General features: G+C 38.2%; 3 protein-coding genes across 3 annotated transcripts; 1 reads left to right on the top strand and 2 right to left on the bottom strand.

The window, feature by feature from the left end:
* Positions 1–330: 330 nt before the first annotated feature.
* Positions 331–13,905, bottom strand: ccdc39 (coiled-coil domain containing 39). Its single transcript, XM_041804154.1, has 20 exons — positions 13,746–13,905; positions 11,980–12,099; positions 11,737–11,883; positions 10,501–10,659; positions 10,301–10,393; positions 8,746–8,874; positions 8,413–8,604; positions 8,135–8,238; positions 7,913–8,045; positions 6,806–7,000; positions 6,524–6,688; positions 6,294–6,431; positions 3,446–3,654; positions 3,153–3,276; positions 2,891–3,050; positions 2,662–2,768; positions 1,875–2,015; positions 1,557–1,730; positions 1,329–1,417; positions 331–1,022 (listed from the first exon to the last, which is right to left on the bottom strand). The coding sequence occupies exons 1-20, from the start codon at positions 13,842–13,844 to the stop codon at positions 845–847; spliced, it is 2,856 nt and encodes a 951-aa protein (XP_041660088.1). The 5' UTR covers positions 13,845–13,905; the 3' UTR covers positions 331–844.
* A 2,106-nt stretch (positions 13,906–16,011) lies between these two features.
* Positions 16,012–24,213, bottom strand: dcun1d1 (DCN1, defective in cullin neddylation 1, domain containing 1 (S. cerevisiae)). The gene is made up of 7 exons (XM_041802696.1): positions 24,131–24,213; positions 23,277–23,490; positions 22,976–23,144; positions 16,976–17,106; positions 16,803–16,885; positions 16,626–16,722; positions 16,012–16,464 (listed from the first exon to the last, which is right to left on the bottom strand). The coding sequence occupies exons 1-7, from the start codon at positions 24,131–24,133 to the stop codon at positions 16,388–16,390; spliced, it is 774 nt and encodes a 257-aa protein (XP_041658630.1). The 5' UTR covers positions 24,134–24,213; the 3' UTR covers positions 16,012–16,387.
* Positions 24,214–24,261: 48 nt separating this feature from the next.
* setd9 (SET domain containing 9) lies at positions 24,262–25,468 on the top strand. Its single transcript, XM_041803593.1, has 2 exons — positions 24,262–24,289; positions 24,446–25,468. Exons 1-2 carry the CDS (start codon positions 24,262–24,264, stop codon positions 25,342–25,344), a joined length of 927 nt encoding a protein of 308 aa, XP_041659527.1. The 3' UTR covers positions 25,345–25,468.
* Positions 25,469–25,845: the final 377 nt, after the last annotated feature.

Consider the following 25,845-nt stretch of genomic DNA (forward strand, 5'->3'; position numbering starts at 1 on the left):
GTATTTTATTTTGAAATGAAACGATAAAAAAAGATCGTAGCATAATTGATCATTTATTTAACTCCAGAAGACACTCGTGGCAGAGTGTAATGGTTTGTTTATCTTTTTCATGTAAAGATAAAAACATTTATTTTCAGTCACAGGTGAATGGGCACACCTCTACTGTCAAGTGTTAAATTCAAGATAAAACTGCTACAAACTTATTTTACCATTAAACTCCTGATTTTATTCTAAAAATATGTGTCCACTTTCTAATAAGAACAAAGTAACAACATGTGTCGAAGTATTAGTGGTTTTATTTGAAATCGACTGCAAATGTCATGTGGCGCAACCAGTGCTTCAGGTGGTGAAACTGCAAAAAGTGTCAATATATGAAATGAATAATATCATTTATCACTCTAAAATATTGTTTTTACTTTTAATTAGGTATATGAGGTATCACGTATTTAGATAAAATTGATTTCAGTTTTTCTTAAGGCTGGGTCAGACTTCACAATTTTTTTGATCGTTCTCAACAGCACCATGTCGGACTTTGTTGAGTTGTGGCCGTGGGGCGTCTTGGATGTGTCATTAATTATATCACATTACAGGAGCATTTGTCATTCCTGATGCTAAAAATCAGGACCATGAGCCGCGATGTTACAATCGGGCCAAAATCTAGCTGAATTTGTGCAGTTTGAGCCAGCCTTTAGGTATCCTCTTTGTGACTAGAATAAAGTAATTATATGTCAAAATATTCATCTGTTTTATTTGAAATTAGCTGCAAATGTCAGGTGCTGCAACTGCAAATCAATTACGCTTTATATGTCATTAACCCACATGAACTTTATAAAGAAGAACTGTATCATGCATTCTTTGAATTTGTGCTGCTACTGCTGCTGTTGCTGACAGAGCTGGAGCGCCTGGAGGAGGTGGGAGGAGAACAGGTCCCAGCCAGGTCCAGGGCCAGGTCCACAGTCTTCAGTATGGGGGATTGCAGTGCAGAGGCCCTCGGGCTGCTGCCAGCTGAGGATGCTGAAAACCTAAGGAAAAAGACCATAAAGATACTGAGAAGAGCACAATGTATGTGTTTTAGAATAATTAATGGTGGCAAATTAGATGAGATCTTTAGATTTTTAATCATACAGATAATGAGAGAGAGATAAACCCATGTAGAAACCACAGGCATTAAGAGCTGAATGGTTTTAATATGATGACAAAAGTGCATTTGTAAATGTTTCCACAGCACAAAATTTGAAAAATAAGTGCAACAAGTTCCAAGTTGTGACTGCTGCAAAACAAGCCTTCATTCTGTTTCTCAGTTCTGGAGAAATGTCAGTCGGTCTGACCTGAGGGAGGCGGAGCTACGGGCAGAGTTTGTCTTGGAGCTCTGGCGGCTTGTGGGAGTGGAAGGTCGAGATGGCAGAGTCAGACTGGCCTAGGAGAAACAGCATATTAAAACTGAAAAGTTACAGTAGATTTTTTTTATCTTCACTTAAATCCCACCTATGATTCCAAAAATGACAATAAATCAAACCCAATCATGGTTTAGAGCTCAAAGTTTTCATGTTTCCTACCTGAAGGAAGTATTTCTCCAGTGCTGATGTGAGGTCAGGATTGTCCTCCATGGCTTCAATCAGAATCTTGTCGATACTCTTGTTGAATTCCATCAGCTCCTTTAGTCGTATGCCTTTCTCCTCAAAAGTTGTAGTGTTTTTTGCAGAGCAGATCTCTTTGATCAGTTTAAAGCACTGAGCAAACAGCAGAGGGATTTTTGAATGTGACTAAAATACACTAAACTCATTTGAATCTAAAATTGCTTTTATTATTTCATTTTACTAAAGATGAAGGATGTCAGATGTGTTAGGGAAAAGTGGCACAGTGAGAAATCATACCTGCTTTGTGGTTCTGCTAGTTTTCTCTTCTTGGGGAGCAATTTCTGTCTTCATCTCACTGATAAGTGACTGGTTTGACTCTATTTTATCTTTCTCCACCTGCTCTTGTTGCATTTGGCTCTCCACGGTATTGATCATGTCCTGGAAATGGAGAGGGGCAAACATACACTATCAAACACAACAGTAATGCGTAGAAGAAGTAAAAATGATGTTTTCACTTTATTTGACAAATCTATGACAAGCAGTTTTTATCGCAATGTGTGTTACTGTGCCTCTCGTGTCAAATTGTCTCTAAACATGCTTACAGTTGAAAATAGCCTCTGCTAACTGCCATTAATCCATAAACAGCACTGGAAAAATGTGACAAACTATTTTGCAAGCCTATACCATGGAGCCTGCATAAAAAATGGTGGTGAAAATGTCAATTACACAAGATAAATGTTTACTGAAAACACATTATTGACACCAAACAGCCTGTTAAATCATCACTCTGTCATCCTCTGAGTTTGCCACCTTTCCAAACTACCCCTCATGAGAACTTACATCAAACTAAACTATGTTTGAGCTAAGGCATAGCTGTTGAAACCCATAGAGTTGGCAGGTATGAATAAAAGAGAAATAAGCAGCAAATCTTTGACGATGGAGCATGTTTATATACATGGTGACTTTTTAAAGATTAATTTAACAATTAGTTATTTCTGGGAGTGCTGTTGTTAGATACATATTGCTTTTTTAAAAGAAGATTTGAGTAACTGTGGACTTTTTGGTCTGTCTATTAAAAACTAACCTGCATATCCTGTTGAAACTCTTTCATCTTCCTTCCCTTAAACCTTAGCATCTCTTCAGCTGCATTCAGCTGCTGTTCTAGCTTCAGGTTTTCCTGGAACTCTGGACCTAAAACACAAACTTAATCAACAACCTTGTCATAAACAGTACATTTATAATCACATAACTCCTATCTAAAAGTCTCTTGTGTTTATGGTTTAGTGAAATTCTCCATATTTGGTCATACATACTCGATTCACTTGCTTTGGTGAGTGATTTGCGAAACTCCCCATTACAGTGGTTGAATAACTGGATGGTGTTTTCCAGAGCTTTATTTTCCAGCTCCACCTTGCGGACTTGAGTATCAAGACTATCTCCCTTCTGCCTGAGCTCCTCCTTCTCTTGTGCAGCCTGATAAAAGAGCAAACATCAGCAAGTGTGCAGTACAGAAATGGGAATAAGCTTTTTCAGTTTCAACAAGCGTAGTGGAGTTGAAAAAAAAAAAACTCTTACTTTTGTGATGTAGTATGCCTGTGATCTCTCCTCTTCCCCTTCTGGAGCTCCCAGTGAAAGCATCACCACCTCATAGCGTGTCTTCTGTACGTCGACCTTGGACAGTTTCTCATTCAGTTCAGCACTGAGACAGAATCAGCTGATCAATAAAGGGGGTTTTCTCTCAAAAGTGTTCTTTGAAAGGACGCTTATTTCAGGATTGTGCCTCAATTGTGCCATGAAAAGCAATGGAGAGAAAGTCTGATTACATTAAAAACTGATGGACTGATAAAGTTTGGAAGAGGGATTTTTACCTGAGTCTCTGCCTCTCCTCCTCACTCATTTTGAGCTGCTGAGCAAGCATTTCTCTGTAGACTTTGATCTCATCCTCTCGCTCCTTTATGACTCTCTGAAACTCTAGCTTCCTCTTCTCCAAAGAGAGCACGCTGTCCTCCTTGTTGTACATCAGATCCCTCTTACGCTTCACCTCCATCTTCAAGATGTTGTGCTCCACCAAGTTGTCCTGGTGAGAAATGTGAGGCCATTATTTGATTATGAAAAACACATTTAATGTTTTTCCCAATCATCTGATTATTCAGTTTGTGTAAACTGTTTAATCTGTTTTCTTCAGTTCTATCATATCTAGTAATGTATGTGAACAGACAGGGAAGAAGAGGAAGCAAACATGGGGAGTAGCAGCACTGGAAAGCAGCCTTTTAACAGTGTATTAGAAACAAAAATCTATGCTCAGTAAAGTTAAGGATATGAATGCCCTTCATCTCCTTGACAGGAGGAATAAACTTAGCCCAAAATTAAAGAGGTAGTGAAAAAGCGGGGCTTATGTGACGTAGAAACCTACTGTCAGTTTGTGATGTACGTCACAAACTGTATATAAAAGGTTCAGAGACCACTCCCATCCTCTCCTGCACCTGAACTGCTTCAGCTCTGAGAGCCCCTGCTTTAGTTACACTGGTACTGGAGCAAACGGGCCAAACAGGTAGTGCTCAGGACCACCACTTCACAGCCTTCTTCAGGGGACACTGGAGGGGAAAAATCCTCCTCCTCAAAAGATCGCTCTGGGGCAGCAGTGCTACTCTGTGTCACTTTCTGGCAAGGGAACGTCATTGTCACTTCAGCTTTATCTGGAAAACCCGCTCCTTTAAAAAACAAAACAAACAAACAAAAAAAGGTCTTTCCCCCTCTCTCCTCTCAGTACCAAACTGCTCACTTTCTGTACATGTTTTTGAAATCTTGAAGTGAGAGTTAGCTCTGAGCTGGGGGTTCACTTACACTTTAATGAAATTTGTGTTAGTACATTATTTCTTTGTTGTAACAATGCTTCTTGGCAATAAATCTTATACTGTTGGAAAGTATGTTTATTTCCCTTTTAAATGGTGCCACATTTGTAAGATATAGGCATTTGTGGGATGAGCAGCAGAGCTGAGTATGTGAGTTGAGCTCATGAATAATTGCCAAATCCTCTAAAAGGGAAATAAACAGGCTTTCCAGCGATATAAAGTTTATTGCCAATAAGCACTGTTACAACAAAGAAATAATCTATCTAACACACATTTTTGTACTTTTTGTGCTCAGTTTATTTCCTTCCATCAAGGAGAGGAAAGACATTGATATCCTTAATTTTATTAAGCATGAAATTTGAGAAGGTGTCATGAAAATGACTGAGATGGGGTATACAAGAATTGTAGAGCAGATTTCTTGCTGCAGGAAATCCCTCAGACTAATTCTGAAATTATCTCCATTCTGTTTCTGAGAATTTGATCTCAACTTCTGCTAGGAATGCACAGCCAAGCCTACCGTCATTTCCTGGTTATGGAGACAACACAAAGAAAGAGAGCACTTTTGATTAAGCATGTTTTGTATGTGAAACAAATCCCACATGTCCATAATTGACACAGTGTTAAAAACAAAAGAGGAAGTTTTTAAAGTGCCTTCTTCTTCTACATCCTTTACATCTTCTAACTCTGGTTGTTTGCAATAGGCAAACAACGCTATTGTGCATGTACGCAACCGGTGAAGTTTTGAAAACAAGTGGAAGTTTGGTCGCATTTTCGGGTGGAAATCTGACTATTGATAGAATCATGCCAATAGGGTTTTTACAGAGGGATTACTGAAGTACATCTGAATATGTCAAATCAGACTGCCATTAGAGTAAATTAAAACTGAAAGTGATGACATTCACTGATCCAAGGATTACTACATATAAGTATCTTTGTTGAGCAACTTCAGGTGTATCTAAAACTGTGGCCTATTGCACCAGCTATGTCTAAGTTCCATGTTAAATTATGTTGTGAAGTCTACACTAAACCACATGTTGAAACTACTTACAGTAGTTTTTAACTTAAACTGTGTCAGCATTTGGCTGCACCATGGGGAAAAAGTTTAATCTTAGTTGTTAGAACAAAGAAACCAAAATGTATGTAGAATATGACAAAGCATTTGGGTTACTCATTGCTTTTTTGAAATAATTTCTAAATGCCACTTAGAAAATATGCAAATTCCCTAGTTTATAATGTGAAATAACTGATCAAATTATTGTATATTTGCATTTTAACAGGAGTACATTTGTCTATTTTTTATATCACGAAATAAAGTGTAAATAACAACAGACCCAATACTGAGCCCTGGGGCAAATGCCTTTTTTTTTCTTTTTACTATTGGCATCTCCAAAGCAAAGAGCACTGCCTTTAATTCTCTCTTCTTAATTGATGCTTATTTTTATGTTTCTTTAGGAGAATTTAATAAAAAGTAAAATTAAAATGACAACACTTCATTCATTATTTATGTATGTAGGATAGTCAGAATCAAAAATAAATCATAAGGGAATTTTTAAGTCTTACTTTCTCAATAGCTATGATTTTTTACAACTGCATTTCATTGCATTGTACTTAGGACATGCGCAATGACAATAAAGTTGAATCAAATCTAATCTAATCTAAAAGATACGTCATTAAATATTTTTTGGCAAGAACCAGTTATCAATTTATTTCATATTTTAACACATGGACAGTGGTCTTTCAAAAAAGAAAAAACAGTGCAAATCAGCAAATATGTTTTAATCATCTCAAAACAAAGACGTTTCTTGAAGTGGTGATTTTTCACAAATGACTTCAGAGATCTCATCTCACCTGCCATGATAGTTACCTGTTTCTTTAGCCTGATTCTGTTCAACTCTTTTCCATTGGTAGTATTTTGCAGTCTGAGCACCTCCACCTTCTCAGTCAGATCCTTTTTATGAGCTTCTGATTTGTCCATCTCTTTCTTCAAGAAGCGAACATCATCCTGTTAGGGACACATGAGGGATTTAATTATTTCTAAGGCTAAGTTTGAATTCTACTCTGTTGTATTGAACACTGATGTAAAAACTGACCCACCGCTGCCTCCTTGAGTGCATTGTTTAGCATGTTAGCTGTCTTTTTCTTCTCCTCCAGGATTTCAGTCAGCTCTGTGATCTTCTCATCCAGCACTCTTTTTTCTTCTTCTTGAATGTTACCTTGCAGCTTAGCCATTTTCTTATCCATATGGAGGAGCTGCAAGTCCTACACAGAGCAGGAAATAAAAGGAAACTTCTGATTTTAGGTTCCTGGCTGTCTAGTCTAAGACAGCAAGAAAAGGTTGATGGTTTACTTATATACTTGTAAGTTTAGTTAGTGTACCTTCTCATGCAGGGTAGCCTGCAGTTTGGATAATTCCTTCTCTAAATTTCTTCGCTTGCTGTCCAGGCTGGTAATGGTGGATTTGCTCTTGGAAACCAGGGCAATAGCATTCTTCTCCTCTGTTTCCAGAGACTGTAACTTCCCTTTACATCGGTAAAGCTCCTCCCTGTTGTCAACCAGCTTGACATCCAACTCCTACAGCAAAGCATGGATCAAAACAGGGTTAAGCACAAAGAATGTTATATAAATCCCATTTCTAGTAGTTTGTCTCCCAAAAGAAAACAATATTCTACAGTATAAAATGAGTTGCTCCAAGTGAGTGTTGTAATTGGATGAGAGGAATTCCATGACTGCTGAAACAGAGTACAGATTTAATGAGAATTTACGTTATCAGTATCACACTATCTCAGCCAGGGGATTCAAAACCTTTGAGTTAGAACTTTTGAAGAAAGAGTTCTTCTAATTGTCCAGCTGGTTCATCAAAGTCAGGAAAAAGACTCTCACAAGTGGCATGATAAACTAAACACAAATAAATGTACATCAAACTAAAGAACTGGTCTGTGGTATTGATGGACATTAAACAAAGAAGCAAGAGTGCAGGGGACTTTTATGTTGGTTGGATATTGCACTTTTAAATAAGACCAGATAAATAGGAAAAAAGTCATCTGTCACTTTTAGATCAGAGCTTCCAAAATATGTCCATGGCAACTCATGGAGTCTTTTGAGATAAAATGTTGCCATGGTTGAGCTCTTCAACTAAATTTTACGTTACTTTCAGCAGGAATTTTGATGGTGAAAAATCAGGACATTTGTAAGTACTCAGATTTGAAGGCCATCTAGTTCATAGTTTGATCCCCCCTTCTTGTTGTTGTTTGAAGGTTTCAGAACTATTATATTCCAGTCCTCTTTATCAGGCAGAAGCAGATATTTGCAATTGTGTTTTTAGTTTTTTTTTTAGCTGTTTTTAGTTTTTAGCTTATAGTTTTTAGCAAAAACAATACACAAGATGAGATGTGGTAGAGTCTTGAGTAGTAATAGTCTACAACTGGCGTGTACAACAGAGGTCTCTACCTACTGCTGCCACACAAAATCCTTCTTTAGCTCTACCTTTGTTGCCTTCTCCTCCTCCTTGAGGAACTGTTCCATCTGTGCAGCTCGCTCCTCCTCATTAAGGGCAGTTTGAGTCACGACTTTGAGCCTCTCTTCCAGTGCCACATTGTAGTTCTCGGCTTTTTTCAGTCTACAGCAAAACACAAAATACACAGAGAGAACTTGTGTTAAAAATAACAACTAAAGAGACAATTCAGTAAATGACCATTTTTCACTTACTTGTCATTGTTTTCCTTGATGTCTTTCTTCAGTTTGGATATTTGTGACTTCACAGACTTCACATTAGATGTTGCTCTTTCCAGTGTGACACTGCAACTCAGCAGCTGCAACACACAAAAAGTTACATTTTTTACAACGTAAAGTCAGTTTACAGGTACGTTTTTAGAAGATCAGAACAATCTTTTTGCACATGTTTAGGGGAAACCCACAGCTGAAGATGTTTTTTGAATGAGGTAATGGCAATTTTGAAGTCTTTCATGTTACTTTGAGAAGCTGACCTCATCCTGTAGCCTCCTATAGTTTATCTCCTGGTCCTTCAAATCTTGTCTTAGCTTTCCAGCCTGTTGGTTGGTGATGGTTATCTTCCTCTTGGTTTCCTTGTTGTTGTTCTCCTCAGTGTCCAGCAGATGCTTCCATCTTATAATGGTTGAAGTCTTCTCCCTGATACCCTGGTTGGCTTGGGCAAGTTTCTGAATAGATAAAGGAGAATTGTGGGAACATGAAACAAATGGTACTAAATAGTAAAATTTGTTGGTTGGTTCACAATTTGAAATTCTCAGGTTTGAGTCCATGTGTATTTCATCAGTAGAAGTGTGAAGTCACAGTCATACCAGTGCAAACTGCTGCATCTCATCATCTCGTTGCTTCATCTGCTTGATGGTGTTTTCCCACTGGTGGATGAGCTGCTTTGTCTCCAGGTGGGCTTGCTGCAAATTCTCTGTGGTTTTGTCTAAGGCGACCTGTTCAGAAAGCACAGACAACACAACCCCAAATCTTATAAGATCCAAACAATTAGTGTCTTTAGTCCCTCTACATATACAGAGAGTTTGAAGAAAAGGTGATGTAACACAGTAGCAAACAAACCACAGTCCAAACTTTTTTGGAACTTCTTTTGGGAGCTTCATTAATAAATTAAGAATTTCATCAAAATTGTGACCCGCTATTTTAAAAAGTAGAATATCATGTGAGAGTTTACTTCAAAAAGTTAAACTTCCATATCCCAGATTCATTTTATACAAAGTGAATAATTTCAACACATTTTTTAAACCTTGATGTTTATGGCTTACAGCTCACAAAAATACACTATCTCAAAATCATGAAAAGTCCAATTTGCAATGGTTTCCTGAGGCTTCATTCTTTCACTCTGGTTCAGTACACACAACTGCAATCATGGAGAAGACTGCTCACTTGACAAATGTCTAAAAGACAATCATCGTCATCCTTCACAAGGAGGGTAAGCCACAGAAGGCCATTGCTGAAAGGGCAGGCTATTCTCCAAGTTCTTTATCAAAGTATATTCATAGAAAGTTGACTGTAAAGGAAAAGCGCTGGGGCATCCTCAGATGTGGATGAACACTCCCTGTCGCCAGGGCTAAGGGTTAGCCCTGAAGAAGACCGGTTTGGTCGAAACATGTTGGCTTTTTAATGATTTGGCCATTACATTTTTTTGTTTAGAGTGCCTGGTTCTCTCCTCCTTTTTGGACCCATAGAGAATCTCTTGAAAAATGCCAAAAGGACGATAAGAGACACCAGACTCAACAATATAGACAAGCTAAAGGCTGCTATCAAATCAATCTTCATGACACCCCAGCAGTGTCACGGACTGATCGGTTCGATGCAATGCTGCATAGATGCATTTATTTATGTAAAAGGAGCTTCAGACAATTACTAAGTGCATAAATTAGTATCATTTCCAGAAGGTTAACATTGCTGTATTGTAAATCATTTTTGGACTGATTTTTTGTGATATTCTAATATTTTGAGAAGTTGTATGCGTGTGAGCTGTAAGCCGTAATCCAAAACATTAAAAAAGGCCATGAAATATTTCACGTGTAATTGTGAATCTAAAATATATTAAAGTTTCACTTCTTTAATTAAATCGCAGGGGGAAAATGTATCAATTTGGAATCAAAGACTTAAATTACTCTTATCAACCAAAAAAACTTGCCACTGCTTTGTTTTGCTCACATTTATGCCTTCATGATAGGATATGTGTAATAAAAGTTAGAGAAAAGCTAGACAAACTTTGCTTTAGTGTAGTATGACAGCGAAACACCGAATGACAAAATGAGACAAACTTTTCACAGCCTTTGCCATACCATAACTCTTTCACATTGATAAAATCAACCATAGAAACGAAGAAAAGAACAGCGTTTTTATCAGTACCTGTGCAGATGTAGTCTCAGTTAATTCTTTGTCAAGTGCTCTGTGCTTTTCATTAGCCTCCAGCGTCTTCTTCTCTATAGCCAGAGTGAGTGACTACAACAGGAGAGATGATAAAGTTATTAATTCAAGATTAGTTTCTGCCAAAAAAAAAAAAAAAAACCACAGATGTCAAACCTGTGATTAAACTGTTTTCTCCTCACCTTGATCCTCTGATCATCTTGCTGGGCAAACTTGATAATAGCCATTGTGTCCTCATCTTTTTCTGCGCATTCCTCTAAAAATTCCTCCAGGGACTGCTGGTCCCAGTCCATCTGGTTCCTGAACTCCTCCAGCTTTTTCTTGGTCTTGAACATTTGGTTCTATGAACATATACAAAGGTTAAACAGCACATTCTGGCACAAATTTTAGTTGTTGTTTCTACAGCAATGTTATTTGACAGCTATTTTTAATTTTAGTCTTAAGGGCAATGTGTTGTTTCTACCCTTTATGGATTTAGTCTAGTTTTAGTCTACCAAAATTCAGAAACAGTTTTCCCAGTTTTAGCTCATAAAAAGATTACATTTTACATTTAGTCAAAACTTTCAGTTAAAACATGTATTCTCTTTGCCTTAATGTGGTCCTAAATCAGACGTATGTACTATGATGCACCCTGCAAAACTGAAAGGCAGATGTGAAGACCCGTTGTGTTTAAAAAGATTTACCCGCAGAGAAAAAATATCATGGATTTGAATGTGCAGCATTACATTCTTTTGGTGTTGGGGGACTCATACCAGAGTCTGCTTGGGGCCTCACTTTAGCAAGAGGTGGTCCTGAATGTTGCTGATTAATCAGTCAATTAATTAAGTAATTTCATTTACAACAGCGACCGTTAGGTTAGCGAGAAATCAGAAATACCTCTTAAAAATTATTTCAGGCCTCATTCTCCTCTCTAGATAAACATCTAATTTTCAGATATTTAAAACAATTCCAGACTTATCAGTGGCTTTTAAATACACACAAGGATATATTTTGACAAGAAGTTAGTTGTACAAATTTGCTGAGATTTGAGATTTTTGCACTGTGGTGCTTTGAAAACAAAGTTGCGGACACCTTGTTTTTAGCTGCCAGTTTTTTTTTTTGTTTTTTTTTTTTTAAAGAGAACTAAAGTGAGAGTACTCATTTTATTGTTCAACCCTAAAATGATTTTTAAAATGATTTTTATGGACTTGGTCTTGGGTACTGTAATCTTAACAACAACACTACATTCTAGTTTAGTTTTAGTCTCCTTGACTAAAACTAAACTTATTTTTTGTCAGAGTTTTGTCATCAAAGATCTACTTTTAACTAGTTTTAGTCAAGTCTTTCTAGAAAGAGGTAGTAGACTAACATTTTAAGTCATAGTTTAGCCGACAAAATTAACACTGCTCTATAGTGCACATGCTATTGATGGATTTTACCTCTTGAATGTGACTTCTGTCTGCTAAACCTTTTTTTTCATTGTCAATCTTTGCAGCCTCTTGTGCTAGGCGGTCTCTCTCTCTCTCTGTAAGGGCTGTGAGGTGTTTCACCAACTCTTCCTCCTGCTCCTTAGCCTTGCCTAGAGCCTGTGTTCAGAAAAATCAAAATGACACACCCTGGAATTTAAAATTGAGAAATGTTACTAGCATGAGTAATAACTTCAATATTTTTGATAAACTTACCTCAGTTTTTCCCAGCATTTGTTTGGCATTTCGGAAAAAATCAGTCACTGACTTATCGTCCGCATCCTTTCTCTCAAGTTTGTTTTCCAGTTGCACCAATTCTGCGTCTTTTTTTAAAACCTTTGGTTGACAAAGCATAAAATACATATTCTTCAAGAGCGTTCATTAAGATAAAGTATCATCTACTTGTAATAAATGAAACCTATGCAATCATGCACAGCTAACATTTTCATGGTGTATCAAGACCAGCATTATCTAATAATTGCCTATGATGTAAACAAATTTAAAGATGTTTTTGTTGAAACTTGCATCACCGACCACTTGAAGACATACACTATATGGACAAAAGTATTTGGCCATAACTGTTTATTATTTAATACAGGTGTTTCAATCAGACCTGCTGCCACAGGTGTATAAAATCAAGCACCTAGCCATGCAGGCATCATTTGCAAAAAATTTTGATACAAACTGGGCTGCTCTGAAGAGCTCAGTTACTTCAGTTGTGGCTCTGTGATAGATGCCACCTTTGCAATAAGACGGTTCATGAAATGTCCTTACAGCTGGATAGTCAACTGTAAATAATATAATTAGAATGTGGATGCATTTAGGAACAGCAACTCAGCCACAAAGCTGATGACCATGTAAAATCACAGCACAAGGTCAATGACTGCTGAAGTGTATGGTGGGTAAAAGTCACCATCGCTCTGCTGGTTCCATAACTGGAGTGACTTCCGCTGTAAGCACAAAAACAGTCCAAGGCCAAGCATCAGATGGAGTGGTGTAAATCACACTGACAGTGGACTGCAGAGCAGTGGACTTAAGTTCTATGGATTGATTGATAATGCTCCTCTGTTTGGCAGTCAGATGGGCAAGTATGGGTTTGGTAGATGTGGGTGGAACATTGCCTGCCTAGCTGCATTGTGCCAACTGTGAAGTTTGGTGGAGGAGGGATAATGGGGTGGGGCTGTTTTGCAGGGTTTGAGCTGGGCCCCTTATTTCCAGTGAAGGGCAATCTTAGTGCTTCAGCATACAAGAACATTTCGGACAATGCTATGCTTCCAACTGTGTGGCAACAGTTTGGGAAGGCCCTTTTTCCATTTCAACATGACAGTGCCCCAGTGCACAAAGCAAAGACTATAAAGACATGGCTTGAGGAGTTCAGTGTGGAAGAACCTGACTGGCTCGTACAGACCTCAACCCTATCAAGCATCTTTGGCCTGAAGTGGAGTGAAAATTGCGAGCCAAGCCTTCTCATCCAACATCAGTGCCTGACTTCATAAACACTCTATAAAATGACTGGGCACAAATTCCCACCAAACACTCTAAATCTTGTGGAAAACCTCCCAAAAAGAAAAGGGACTGTTGTAGCTGCAAAAAGGGGGCCCTTATTAAAGTATTTGTAGTTGAATACAATGTCATTGCAGTTCCATTTGGCGTAATGGTCAAGTGGCCGAATACTTTTGTCTATATAATCATATTATTCACAAAGGTGATGGCTAAAGACTCTAGATAAATTCTCATCAAATTAGTTTAAGTCATCGTCAAGCAACATGGCTTCGCTTTAGATCAAAATATAATGGTCTACGACGTAAATAACTCAAATAGTTACTCTGGTATTAGAAGTTTTACACTAAAATACAGTTTGAACATTAGAGGTTCATTCACAGCACAAGCATCTGTCTGCACGGAGGACAGCAGGATTAATGGCTGATTTAATTAGTGATTTAACTACTTCAGCCTTCACACTGAACATTTTTTAAACTCACCTCCTCCATCACAGCTGTGTTTTTAGTGTTGGACTCGGGCAGAGCAAATCGCTTATCCCAGCCTTGCTCGGATAAAACTATATCGTTAGTGCTCGACATTTTCCTTCAGCGTCGCCAAATCTCAGAGACAAAACCCCCCAAAAAGAAAACGTTCCCCCCGTGTTATTATTAACCGTCGACGCTGCTTCTTTCCCCACTTGAAGCCGTTGGTTGCAACTGCTGTCTGTTGTCAGTCGCCCGTAGCAACAGCACGTGCTTGCTTTTTGTCGCCACAAGGAGGCAACGCGAGGCCAGAGTGTTGTTGATCCGTAGAAATCAGTCAGTAGATTCAGCACTCCTTTTAACTGGCAAACATTAACATGTCATGGAAGAAATTTAAACTGACAAGCAGCAACCGATACGAAAATACACGCGTGTGTATAAATTAGAAAATGACTCATGGTCGAGACTTTTTAGAACTATGGCTTGCCATGTATTCTCTCCCCAAGTGTAAGTTTGGATATTATTATAAGAGGTGGAAGTGTGCTTTCATTAACTTGAAATCTTAATTGAATTCTAGCCATTATACACTAGATTATGTCAGAAGCAGTTCCAGGACCCAAATAGTGTTCCAGTTGGAGGTAGTTAATTTGCACAGAGAAGAAAATAGGTTTCATTATTGTTGAAATATTGTGCCTAGTATTCACCCCCTTGGATATTTTACCCTTGTCGTGATTTATAAATCAATCATGGTCAATATAATTAGACCCTTTTAAACAACAAAAACTCTCATAAATGTCAAAGTCAAAACAGATTTTTACAAAGTAATGTCAAAAAAAAAAAAAGACTGCATTAATATTCACCCCCTTCAAGCCAGTATTTAGTAGATGCATTTTTGTCTGGAATCACAGCACTGAGTCTGTGTGGCGAGGTCTAAATCAGGGGTGCACATCTGGACACTGTAATTTTACTCCATTTATTGTAAAACTGCTCAAGCTCTGTCAGGTTGCACAGGGCTCAGGCATGAACAGCTTTTTTCAAGTTCAGCCACAAATTCTGTAGTGGACTGAGGTCTGGGCTTTGACTCTACCGTGCTGAACATTCACCTTGTCATTAAACCATTTCTGTGTAGCCTTCACTGTATGATATGGATCATTGGCTGGCTGGAAAATACATCTTCTCCCAAGCTGTAGTTCTTTTGCACATTGAAAATATTGTCTTCCAAGATTTTCCTATGTTTGCCACATTCTTTTTACCCTCTATCTTAACAAGCCCTCTAGGACCGGCTGCCAAGAAGCATCCCCACAGCATGATAAAGAGTTTGGTGAATGCCAAACATAGCATCTTGTCTGATGGTCAAAAAGCATCATTTTGTCTCATCAGACCAAAGAATTTTCTTCTGCTTGATCATGGAGTCACCCACATGCCTTTAGGCAAACTCTAGTTGAGGCACATTAACATATGTACCACATTTCCTCCATTTTTGATGATGGATTTAACCGAGGTCTGGGGGATATTCAGTGCCTTAGAAACTGCCCCTTTGTTACTTTTCAGTAACCTTTACTCTGTGTTCTTTTGTCATCATGGTGTAATGGTAGCCTGGAACACTGCTTAACCAGTGTCCAGGCCGTCTAAACACAGCTGTCTTCATACTACAATCACTCAACACCTGTACACTAACTGAGACTACTAGCACCAATGTGCTGGACCTCTGCTATATTAGATCAGTCAAATTTAAGGGGGTGAATATTTATGCAGTCACTTATTTTGCATTACATATTTTCATGTAGGTGACATTACTTTGTAAAAATCTGTTTCCACTTTGACATTAGAATTGTGTTTTCTTTTTGTTAAAACAGCCAAATTATACTATCCATGTTTGACTTATAAACACAGCAAAAGTGTAAAATATCCAAGGGGGTTAATACTATTTATAGGCATGTACTGTATATACTAGGCTTTTGCAACAAATATAAGCAAAGTGCTTTCCAATCAAAAACAGTGACTTCTAATCCTAGCCCCCTGCATTCAACTGATTCAAATTCTGTTTATGAGGACCAATAAAAGGCCCATGTCAGTCACAAAAGCTTGGCAGCTTTAAAGATACCAAAAGGAAACATTTATTCTATCTTAATACATTTGTGTTTAAACAAACAGCGTTATTCTTTAAAAAATTACAATCAATTTTTTATACTGACTTGTCGCACAAATGTATCATAAAACAAAAAACAAAATCAAGGAAAGCACACAAGAGTATTAAATTCAATAATAAAAGAACAACATCCCCTTGTGAACCGTCGTGTTTAGATTACAATTCAAAAGTGTGTCTATCTACCTGCTTCTGAGTGGAGCCCAGCCACATCAAAGAACCATGTGGACCATCGTGGTGACTCCTCTCTATTTGGCTTAAACACACGCAAAAAGCCCAATACTTAAGATAAAAGTTCCAATCCACACAAGTTGACCAACAAAGAGATATGCCTTTTATATATGTAAATACGCACAAACATATATAAAGTCTCTGCTGTGTAAAATATTTCAGTCCTGAGGGTTGAAAAGGCAACATAGTTCTCAGCTCAGTGCGGTCCCCTTGTGCTCCTTTCACAGTGCTCCCTGTTCAGTAGAAACCTCACATTGATGTTCCTTCAGAGAGAGAGCCACCATTAAACTGCTGTGCTTTTTGTTCCGATGTGCGGTCGTGCAAACTCCACAAAGTCATCAATAAGGACAGGCCATGCTCCTGTAGAACATAAAAACCAAAAGAAAACATCCAGTAAAAAAAAAAAAATGTATGGACCCCAACAAGGGATAACTGATATTTTGCAACCATAAAATGATTTAATGCTTTTAGCAGGGCTGACTCTTTAACTAAAAACTTGCTTCCTTTACGGCTGTACCAACCTTCCTCATCATAATTGGACATGTCATCTGTGATCATTGTGCTGAAGTCTAGTAAGAGGTTCCAAGTGTCCTTAGGAATGGATCTTTTGTGATGCTCCTGCAAAAAGGTGTTTATGAAATAAAACGGCAAAAAATGATATTTGTTTTATAGAGCGATGAGTATGATATACAACTTACAACTAAAAATCTGTTCCACAAATCCAGGAACTTGAATCTTCCAGCCAGTACTAAATTCCAATATGCAATAGCCATTTCTAAATCTGTAACAAAGACAGTCATGGGTTGATGCATGTTCACCAAACAAGTAAAGAAGCAAACACTTACTATGATGAGTGTTTAAAGATTCTTACCCAAACCCTTCTGGCCAGGATTTTTTGCAAAATTAAATGTAAACTGGTAAAAGTCCTTAAATTTCCCTTGGTCCTTTAACTCTTGCTCCATCTTTGGCAGCTGGGCTTTTAGTTTTTCTATGCTGTCGCAGCTGAAAAAGAAGGGCAAGACAAAAGATAATATTAGGTTTGTTAAAAAAAAATATGCAATTACAATGATAAATGTGTACCTGTTAAAACTGTTATTAACCAGAAAGTTACAGAAATTAACTCTTTTTTTCTTATATACAATAAGACATGACATGTGTAATAGATGGATATGCTGATTCAAACTATTCATGTCAAGAAAACAGAACAAGAGCTGCCAGAAAATAAGAGTTGTTAGTAGCCTGGCCAAAAATGGAGTTAATTCAAAGTATCATGAGGTTTTTTTGTCGATATCATCATCATCATCGGTTAGATGTCACAGTATTTAAAGTATCAATAGTGCAGTAATATACCATCAGTAGAAGATGATATAGAAATTCATCAAACCCCATATTTTTTCAGTGACAGTTTTTTAAATTGCATAAAGTAGTACATTTTAAGTCTACATTTCATAAGAAAACTTTGCCAGCCACCATCCAGAAAAGATCTGAAACAGAAAACCATTATCACTTTAAACAGGGAGCTTGCAAAATTAGATCCAGAACCAAATTAATGGAACAGTAAATTACAGAGAAAGGGCTCTGTTTATGGAACGATCTTAACAGAGAAACCAAAGAACCTGAATCACACATCATAAAAAGGAAAAATGAAATACAGTATTTTCAAATATGATAAAATGCGTTAAGTTTTTGTTCTGTTTTGCGGTCCTGTCTTGGTAACAGGTAAATGATCCGGTGGTCTTCTTTCAATGGTATAAAATAAATTGTAGCCAAGAGTAGGATGAGAGTGGTTTTGGTGAGTTGCAGCTATACAATTTTTCTTGTGCTCTGCTGATAAATATCTTGTGAAAGAGGGACAGATTACATATGCTTATTCTTCTTCATGCTCCTTTTCATTCGAGATTGGAGATTTTATGTTTGAATTAGGCTGTTACAAAAAATAAATATTTCCTGTAGGTGTTATATTCATTTTGCAATTTTGCATCAATACAAACCGAAGTTTTTAAAAATGTTTTCCATGTTTTTATGCGTACAGCTTTAACTGCCTGTCACCTTACTACCAATGTCTTATATTGGGCTATCCTCTAAAAAAAAAAAAAAAAAAAAAAAAAAGTTTGAAATTAAAATAATCTTTTTTTTATTACTAAAACTGGTCTAAACTGTTTTGAGTGTTCACCACTAAAAAGGATCAAAAATACTGCAGAAACTAAAAAGCTTTGTCTAAAGACTAATCCGGAGATATACTTGCTGTTAACTATGCATGCGCAGACGCATCATGGCTGCTACATGTCCCCTGTGTTGGTTTAATGTTTTGGCTATGCATGTCCTAAAAAATCAATGCAACATGGACAGATACATATCCATAATTATGGACCATATCCATAAGTGTGGTAGAGGCAGTATAGAGATGGAGGAGGTGTGATAATCAACACAGCATAGACAACAACATGGATGAAAGTTTTAGGCTAAAGACAACCTGATAAACTAAGTCCACAATTCTCGACATGTGTATGATGTATTACAGCACAAACACAAACATGGCTGTCAAACCAGCTAACGACAGAAAAATTCTGTTTAAAGTTGATATTTCTACCTGTTAATATAATGAAAATAAGATATGTTTCTGTTCAGCGAACATGCAAACTAGTGACTTTGAACTGAGTGCATTCATGGTTAGTTTTGTTTTCTTCAGTGGGCTGGGAGAGAATGGGGTAAGAGCTTGACAACATTGCTGTAAACCTACGTCTTACTAACCGATGACACAGGATGATGTCTGTCAAAAGACAGACCATAGTCTGCAAAAAATCACTAGTTAAAATAGTCACTTATTAAACTGATACACCAGGTACATTACATCTGAAAATGTTGTAGGAACAAAGTGCAGATGGTGTGATCAGACCACCTGCCATCAGTCTAAGGTGATCTGATATTACTGTTGATTGCTGATGTTAATATTATTTATGGTCTCAGAGTTAACTTTATAGTGGCCCTCTTAAGTGCCTCCATGTTTTTAGTTTACAACCCACACACCAGGTAGCTGTACAGAGCTTAAGCTCTCTCATGTTCCCTCTAAAGGTATCCTCCAGGAACACACAGGAAAGAATATTTACGGTTACAAAAAAGTCATGGACGAAAGTATTGGCACCCCTGGAATGTTTCCAGAAAATACACCATTTCTCCCAGAAATTGTTGCAGTTACAAATGCTTTTGGTATACACGTTTATTTCCTTTATGTGCATTAGAGCAATAGAAAAAATACAAAGAAAAAAGACAAAAGTGTCACAATTTTACACAAAACTCAAAAAATGGGCCGGACAAAATTATTGGCACCCTTTTAAAACTGTGGGTGGATCATTTTATTTCAAGCATGCGATGCTCATTTAAACTCACCAGTGCCAAGTAACAGGTGCTGGCAATCTAGAAATCACACCTGAAGCCAGTTAGAATGCATTAAAAGTTGACCCAACCTTTGTGTTGTGTGCCTGTGTGTGTCACACCAAGCATGGAGAAGAGGGAGAAGAGAAAGAAGAGCCCAGAATTGTCTGAGGACTTAAGAAGCAAAATTGTGGAAAAATATGAACAATCTCAAGGTTACAAGCCCATCTCCAGAGATCTTGAAATTCCTTTGTCCACTGTGTGTAATATAATCAAGAAGTTTACAACCCATGGAACTGTGGCTAACCTCCCTGGACATGGATGGAAGAGATAAATAGACAAAAGAATGGAACACAGGATAGTTAGAACGGTGGATAAACATCCTCAGTCAACTTCTACACAAATTCAGGCTGTCCTGCAGACTCAGGGTGCAAAAGTGTCAGCTCAGACCATACGTCGTCATCTGAATGAGATGAAGCACTATGGCAGGAGACAGAGGAGAACCCCACTGCTGACAAAGAGACATAAAAAAGCCAGACTGGAGTTTGCAAAAATGGAACCTGAGTAAGCCTCAATCCTTCTAGAACATTTTATGGACAGATGAGACAAAGGTAGAGCTTTTTGGAAAAGCACGTCATTCTACTGTTTACAGAAAACGGAATGAGGCCTACAAAGAAAAGAAGACAGTATCTACAGTCAAACATGGTGGAGGTTCAAAGATGTTCTGGGGTTATTTTGCTGCCTCTGGCACTGGGTGCTCAAAAAACACCAAAAAATGGTTGGAGACAAAGCGCTGGAGAGTTCTGAAGTGGCCAGCAATAAGCCCGGATCTAAATTCCATTGAACACCTACAGAGAGATCTCAAAACTGCTGTTGCAAGAAGCACCCTTCAAATCTGAGAGACCTGGAGCAGTTTGCAAAAGAAGAGTGGTCCAAAATCCCAGTTGAGAGGTGTAAGAGGCTTGTTGATGGTTATAGGAAGCGATTGGTTCAGTTATTTTTTCCCAAGAGTGTGCAACCAAATATCAAGTTGAAGGTGCCAATAATTTTGTCCGGCCCATTTTTTGAGTTTTGTGTAAAATTGTGGCCATTTTATCTTTTTTCTTCAGATTTTTTGTGTTGCTCCAATGCACATAAAGAAAATAAATGTGTATACCAAAAACATTTGTAACTGCAACAATTTCTGGGAGAAATGGTGTATATTCTGGAAAAATTCCAGGGGTGCCAATACTTTAGTCCACTGTATGTCCTAACATTATGCTACTCTATCTGTACACACTTTATCAGTTAAAAATGTTATTCTCTGCCCTGGGTTTTTCAGGCTCCCCTTGTAAATAGTAGGACATCAAAGCTCCAATTTCACCATACACTATATTACCAAAAGTATTCACTCACCTGCCTTGACTCGCATATGAACTCAAGAGACATCCCATCCTTAATCCACCCTTTGCAGCTATAACAGCTTCAACTCTTCTGGAAGGCTTTTCACAAGGTTTAGGAGCATGTTTATGGGAATTGCATATTTTTTAATATGCATTTCATTTTGACATGATTCCATGATTTTATTGCTTCCACCATGGTTAAGTATATTATGAAGTTAAAAGGTTTATGTTTTCTACAAAAGATGTGTAGTTTCAGGTAAAATTATGTGGTTTTCCACTTCAAAAGATAACTTTTCTTTGTCAATGGCACTGCAGTAGCTCTGTGACCCACTGACCTCCGGGAGACCTGTAGCTTGTGTCACAGGATGAGACATAATGTTGATATAGTGATGACTTACAATCAGGAGTCCGTGCTTTGTGTTGTATTTTGAAGTTCACTAGATACTTTTTACGTTTTTCCTGTTTGAATCGATCTGCTCAATGTAGATTGATGCAGTTTGGCAGTGGCTGGTGCTGAAACTGACCTTGCAAAGCAGATGGATATGCCCGTTTCTCACTGGCGAATCCATCCTGCAAAGCTCCCGTCTGAACTGTTTAGGCCCAGTTAGAAAGTCAGCGTAGAGGGGCAGTACTTTCAGGCGCAGCGGAGTTGTGACGTAAGCAAGCAGCAACAAGAGCCTGGTGCAGTTATGGCGGAAGATATTAGCGTGGATGCTGCTAAAGCGTCAGTTTTATCAGAACTCGAAGATATTTCTTTGTTAAAAGAAGAAAAAAGAACAAAATTTTGTTCTTTTCTTTTCAAAAATGACAAAGTCGTGTACTGATATGTCTGCAGTCGCCATGGTTCGCATTATGCAGTTCTCTATGGAGCTTACTCCTCGATAGGGGCGCACCTAGCTAGCGACCACGTCACATGTTGTTGCTCTGACTGGCCCATAAAGATGTAACAGACAGAACGTTCATCCAACTGCGCTCCGAGTTCTTTTTCAAAGGCTCTGCCCTTTCCCAAACTCTGTGTATTAGAAGTTTACCAGATTGATGTGTGAAACAAATCCATCTGGTGTGTCAGGTTACACTGAAACTAAACCTGTCACAAATCTCCAGTGATGAGTGAAATGGCGCTTCTGGGATCTACCAGAGATGGACTGCAGAGCGGGCAATGGAATTGCAAAGATAGACTTTAATGGGAACAATTTGTTCCACAGTGACCCTTGCAAGCGAATCAAGGTGTGGCCAATGTAGAAATTTGAGGTGAGGCTTTTATTTTGAATGCAGCATAAGGAAGTGCATTGTTGAGCCTTCAGTGGCTTTGAGCTGAATTATTTTGCCTCTGTGTTGACACAAGTTTTAAAAATATATTTTATACAAATGTATATTATTGCAAAAACCAAGCTAAGAAGTTCTGTTGTGTGAGGAAAGTGAAAAAGAATCAAGAGAATCTTTCTATCTGACAATTGGCAATCTCAACTGTGTGACAGTGAGGAAAAAAGGAATGGGGAAACTTGAGGAATTGCCATGTTGCGTGGCTTACATGCTATCAGGATACTACAATATGAATTGATATTGCAAGCTGAATTTTGCACTGACGCTAGCTTGCATTGTGTGTAGTTAGGACTCATGTATGTTTGTGATGCATTTGGACACATAGGCAAGTACTATGTATCTCCAGCCAAAGACTAAACCTAAAACAGCAGCAAAAATCAACACAGCAACAAAGGTTTGAGCGGTGCTGTAGGACCAAAGTCATCAATCAATGCTAAAGTGAGCAGACTTGTGGAAAAGGAGCCACAGACTGGACTTGAACCCTGAACGCAGGCTTGTAGTGGCCTAACCACTGGGAAATCTGCACTCCAAGTCAGCATTTTTAAATCAATAAACAAGGGACTACACGTAAAGTCTTCCAACTTTGGCCAAACAACTATAAACAGCTGAGATGTATTAACAAACAATATTTTTATGGCTATGACCAGCAAGCCCATTTAAATAGTCTTTATTCAAATATAGCAGCAAACATGCAATAATAATTTTATAAATTTCTTATTTAATCATCCCTTTGAAAAAAAAAAATGTTAAAGGTTTCAGGATTGTCTGTGCAGTCTGAAAAAATGCACACATACCCCTGTTCTGCCATGCCTTCCATGAACTCTTGTTTTGAAAACTCGCACTGTGTTGCTGCCCTGAATTTCCAGGCTATAAGGAGGACACTTATACTGGCCGGGTCCAGACTCAGGTCATCGCAGAACAACTGGATCCCATCAATGCCGATCTTGTCGTCATCGTGAGGATCTAAACATGGGAGTGTGAAATTAGATTAATGGGAAATTCACAACCATAATCAGCATAACAATATATAAATGATTTTTCTATTACAGCACTACAGTCATGCTCCAGTCTTATCAACAAAGAAAATTTCCATACCTCTGTATCTGTTGTACAGCTGCTCAAGCTTCTTTTTGTCTAAGGCCCCCTTTAGATTTGAAACATAGAGCTCTGGATTTTGGAAGAACTTGTCGGTGGCAACATCTAATTTCCAATCATTCTGTGACAGACAGGTCAGTGCAGTTTTCTCATTGGACTGAGTAAAGATCATGAACTGACGAACTTTATCCTTCTGTGAGGACTTCAGCTTGTTCTGGAGAAAGAGACATGAAAATGATTAAAAAATAACTTAAATTATAGTTGCAAAGTGTGCACAATACTACTATGATGCTTCAAGTGTCTTTAATCATAAAACAAGACCATCATCCATTAGCGTCGCTATGAGACTCTAACAGTCCAGCACTGCAAACTTGAAAAAAGGCAGACTGATAATGAAATATGATGAATGGTTGAATAAATCTAGGCAACAGAAACAAGAGAATTAGCCAAAACATGCTATCCTAGCAGCAGTGATCGACTGCTATAAGCTGACTATGAAAGGACTAATACCTTTAAAGTGTGTTTCAATCGAACAAGCGCTGTCGCATTAAAATACGTAAACACTAATTCACAGATTATACTATAGTGGTATGTATAACTAAATGCGTTTGTCAAATTGTATACAATGAAGCAAGCTTAGCTGGCTAACTAGGCGAGCTGGCTAGTCTTACCCGTTAGCTAGTTAGCTAATGCTAATGTCGAAGGCTACGTTTGTTTTGATAATATAAGGGAGAATAACAAATAATTTGCACGGCTCTCTGGTTATGTAAAATACCCCCAATTATTAGTTTTCGTGTGTGAGCGCTGTTGTTGTTTGAAGCATGGCAGCATCATAAAAAACATTAATTTCTCACCATGTTTGTCTTTGCCTGACTGTCTTCCCTCCCATCCAGCTAGCTAACAACGAATATTTACCAGAACGGCCAAACACATTTCCGGTGAAGCATCGCTATAAAAATAATAGTGTAAATTAAGTTGGTAATCTATGATTACATATCCTAAACTTTCAAGCTGTAATGTTTCTGTCTCATTATATCCATTTGTCGTAATTTGAAGGCCTCACTTCGTCAATCGTTGAAATATTTTATTTTTAACTTGTAATACTGACAAGTTCGCGCTTTTATTTTGAAGTGAAACGTCGGAAGTGAGAAGATAAATCCGGAAATGAGCATCACCTCTACATCAGACCGAAAAGACGTTGCTCCGGATGTTAAGAAGTGCCTTAAAGAGAATTCATGAGAAATGGAAATCGTACAGACACAGGTTTGTGCCTTGGGTTGTATTGAACTTGTCAAAAAATGAGAAAACTCTGCGGCAGGTGACGGAACGCTCGAAAGACAAACTGGTCCCAGATGAGGAGGTTTCACAGACTCTCCTGAAGCTCTTCGGGGTCCTGCTCAGGAGTCAATGGGCAACTCAAGAACAGCTCCGGGCTGCTCAAGCTCACTTTTTAAGGCATGTAACGCGTCAGGAGGACCGAGGGGAAAGTTTCCCTGTGTGTGGGGTCGAGGCCATGTTACACTGTTTGGGCTTCTGCGTTGACCGGAAGCCAAGCACTTTGCCCTCTGCAGGAACTGGGGTATTTGTCACCAAAGGATTTGTGCCCAAAGGAACCACAGTCGCCATGTACCCTGGCACGGTCTATCAAGCAAATGAGCCAATTCTCCTCCAGTCCATCAGAAACCCATTTGTATTCAGGTGTATAGATGGTATTTTGATTGATGGGAATGACAAAGGCATATCAAAAATGGTCTTCAAGTCTTGCAGTGGCAGGGATAGAATAGGGCCTTTCCCAGTGAGTGACACCAGCTGGCTGACACCTAGTCCACAAAACCCGCTTGCTGTTGGTCAGTATGTCAACAACTGCTCTAACAATTGGCCTGCTAATGTGTGCTACCAGGAGTATGATGTACCTGACACATTTCCCTTGGAGCTCCGGCAGTATCTTCCAAATGTCAACTACAGCCAGGAATCACAAAGGCCTCTACGCTGTGTTGTCCTGGTGTCACTCAGAGACATTACAGCAGGGGAGGAGCTCTTCTCCAACTACTACACTGTTGTGCATTAGAGTCAAATACACCCACTGTCCTAATTGGGTGTTAGTTGCAAATATTTCTACAATATTTGCATTAAAACAAGTCAAAACAAATCTTTGTGTACAGCCAATTGCCCTGGAATAAAGACAACAAATGTGTCTTGCATGATTTATTATTTGCAATGAAATTTTCATTTGATTGACAGTGATACAAGGTATAATAACAGATTGAAGTATCTGCATTTCCCACACCTAAGCATAACTGTGGTGGTTTCTAAACAAGTGAGAATACTGAAACCTAAATGTACCTTGATACAAAAGAATGTCCTTCATTCTATGTTTATATATATTTAAAAGTAGACAAGTGTCATCAAAATGTGTACTTTCCAAAATCAAGTTTGCACATGTATAATGCCAATTTATCTGCTTTCTTTATGCTGGATAGCTACCAACATATAAGTTAGCTGAAGCAACTGTTTTTTTTTTATGGTGCTCAGTGTAAGAAAACTTTAACCTGCATGCAGTTACTATGGT

This window comes from Cheilinus undulatus, linkage group 13, assembly GCF_018320785.1.
Source record: "Cheilinus undulatus linkage group 13, ASM1832078v1, whole genome shotgun sequence".
Taxonomy (NCBI): domain Eukaryota; kingdom Metazoa; phylum Chordata; class Actinopteri; order Labriformes; family Labridae; genus Cheilinus; species Cheilinus undulatus.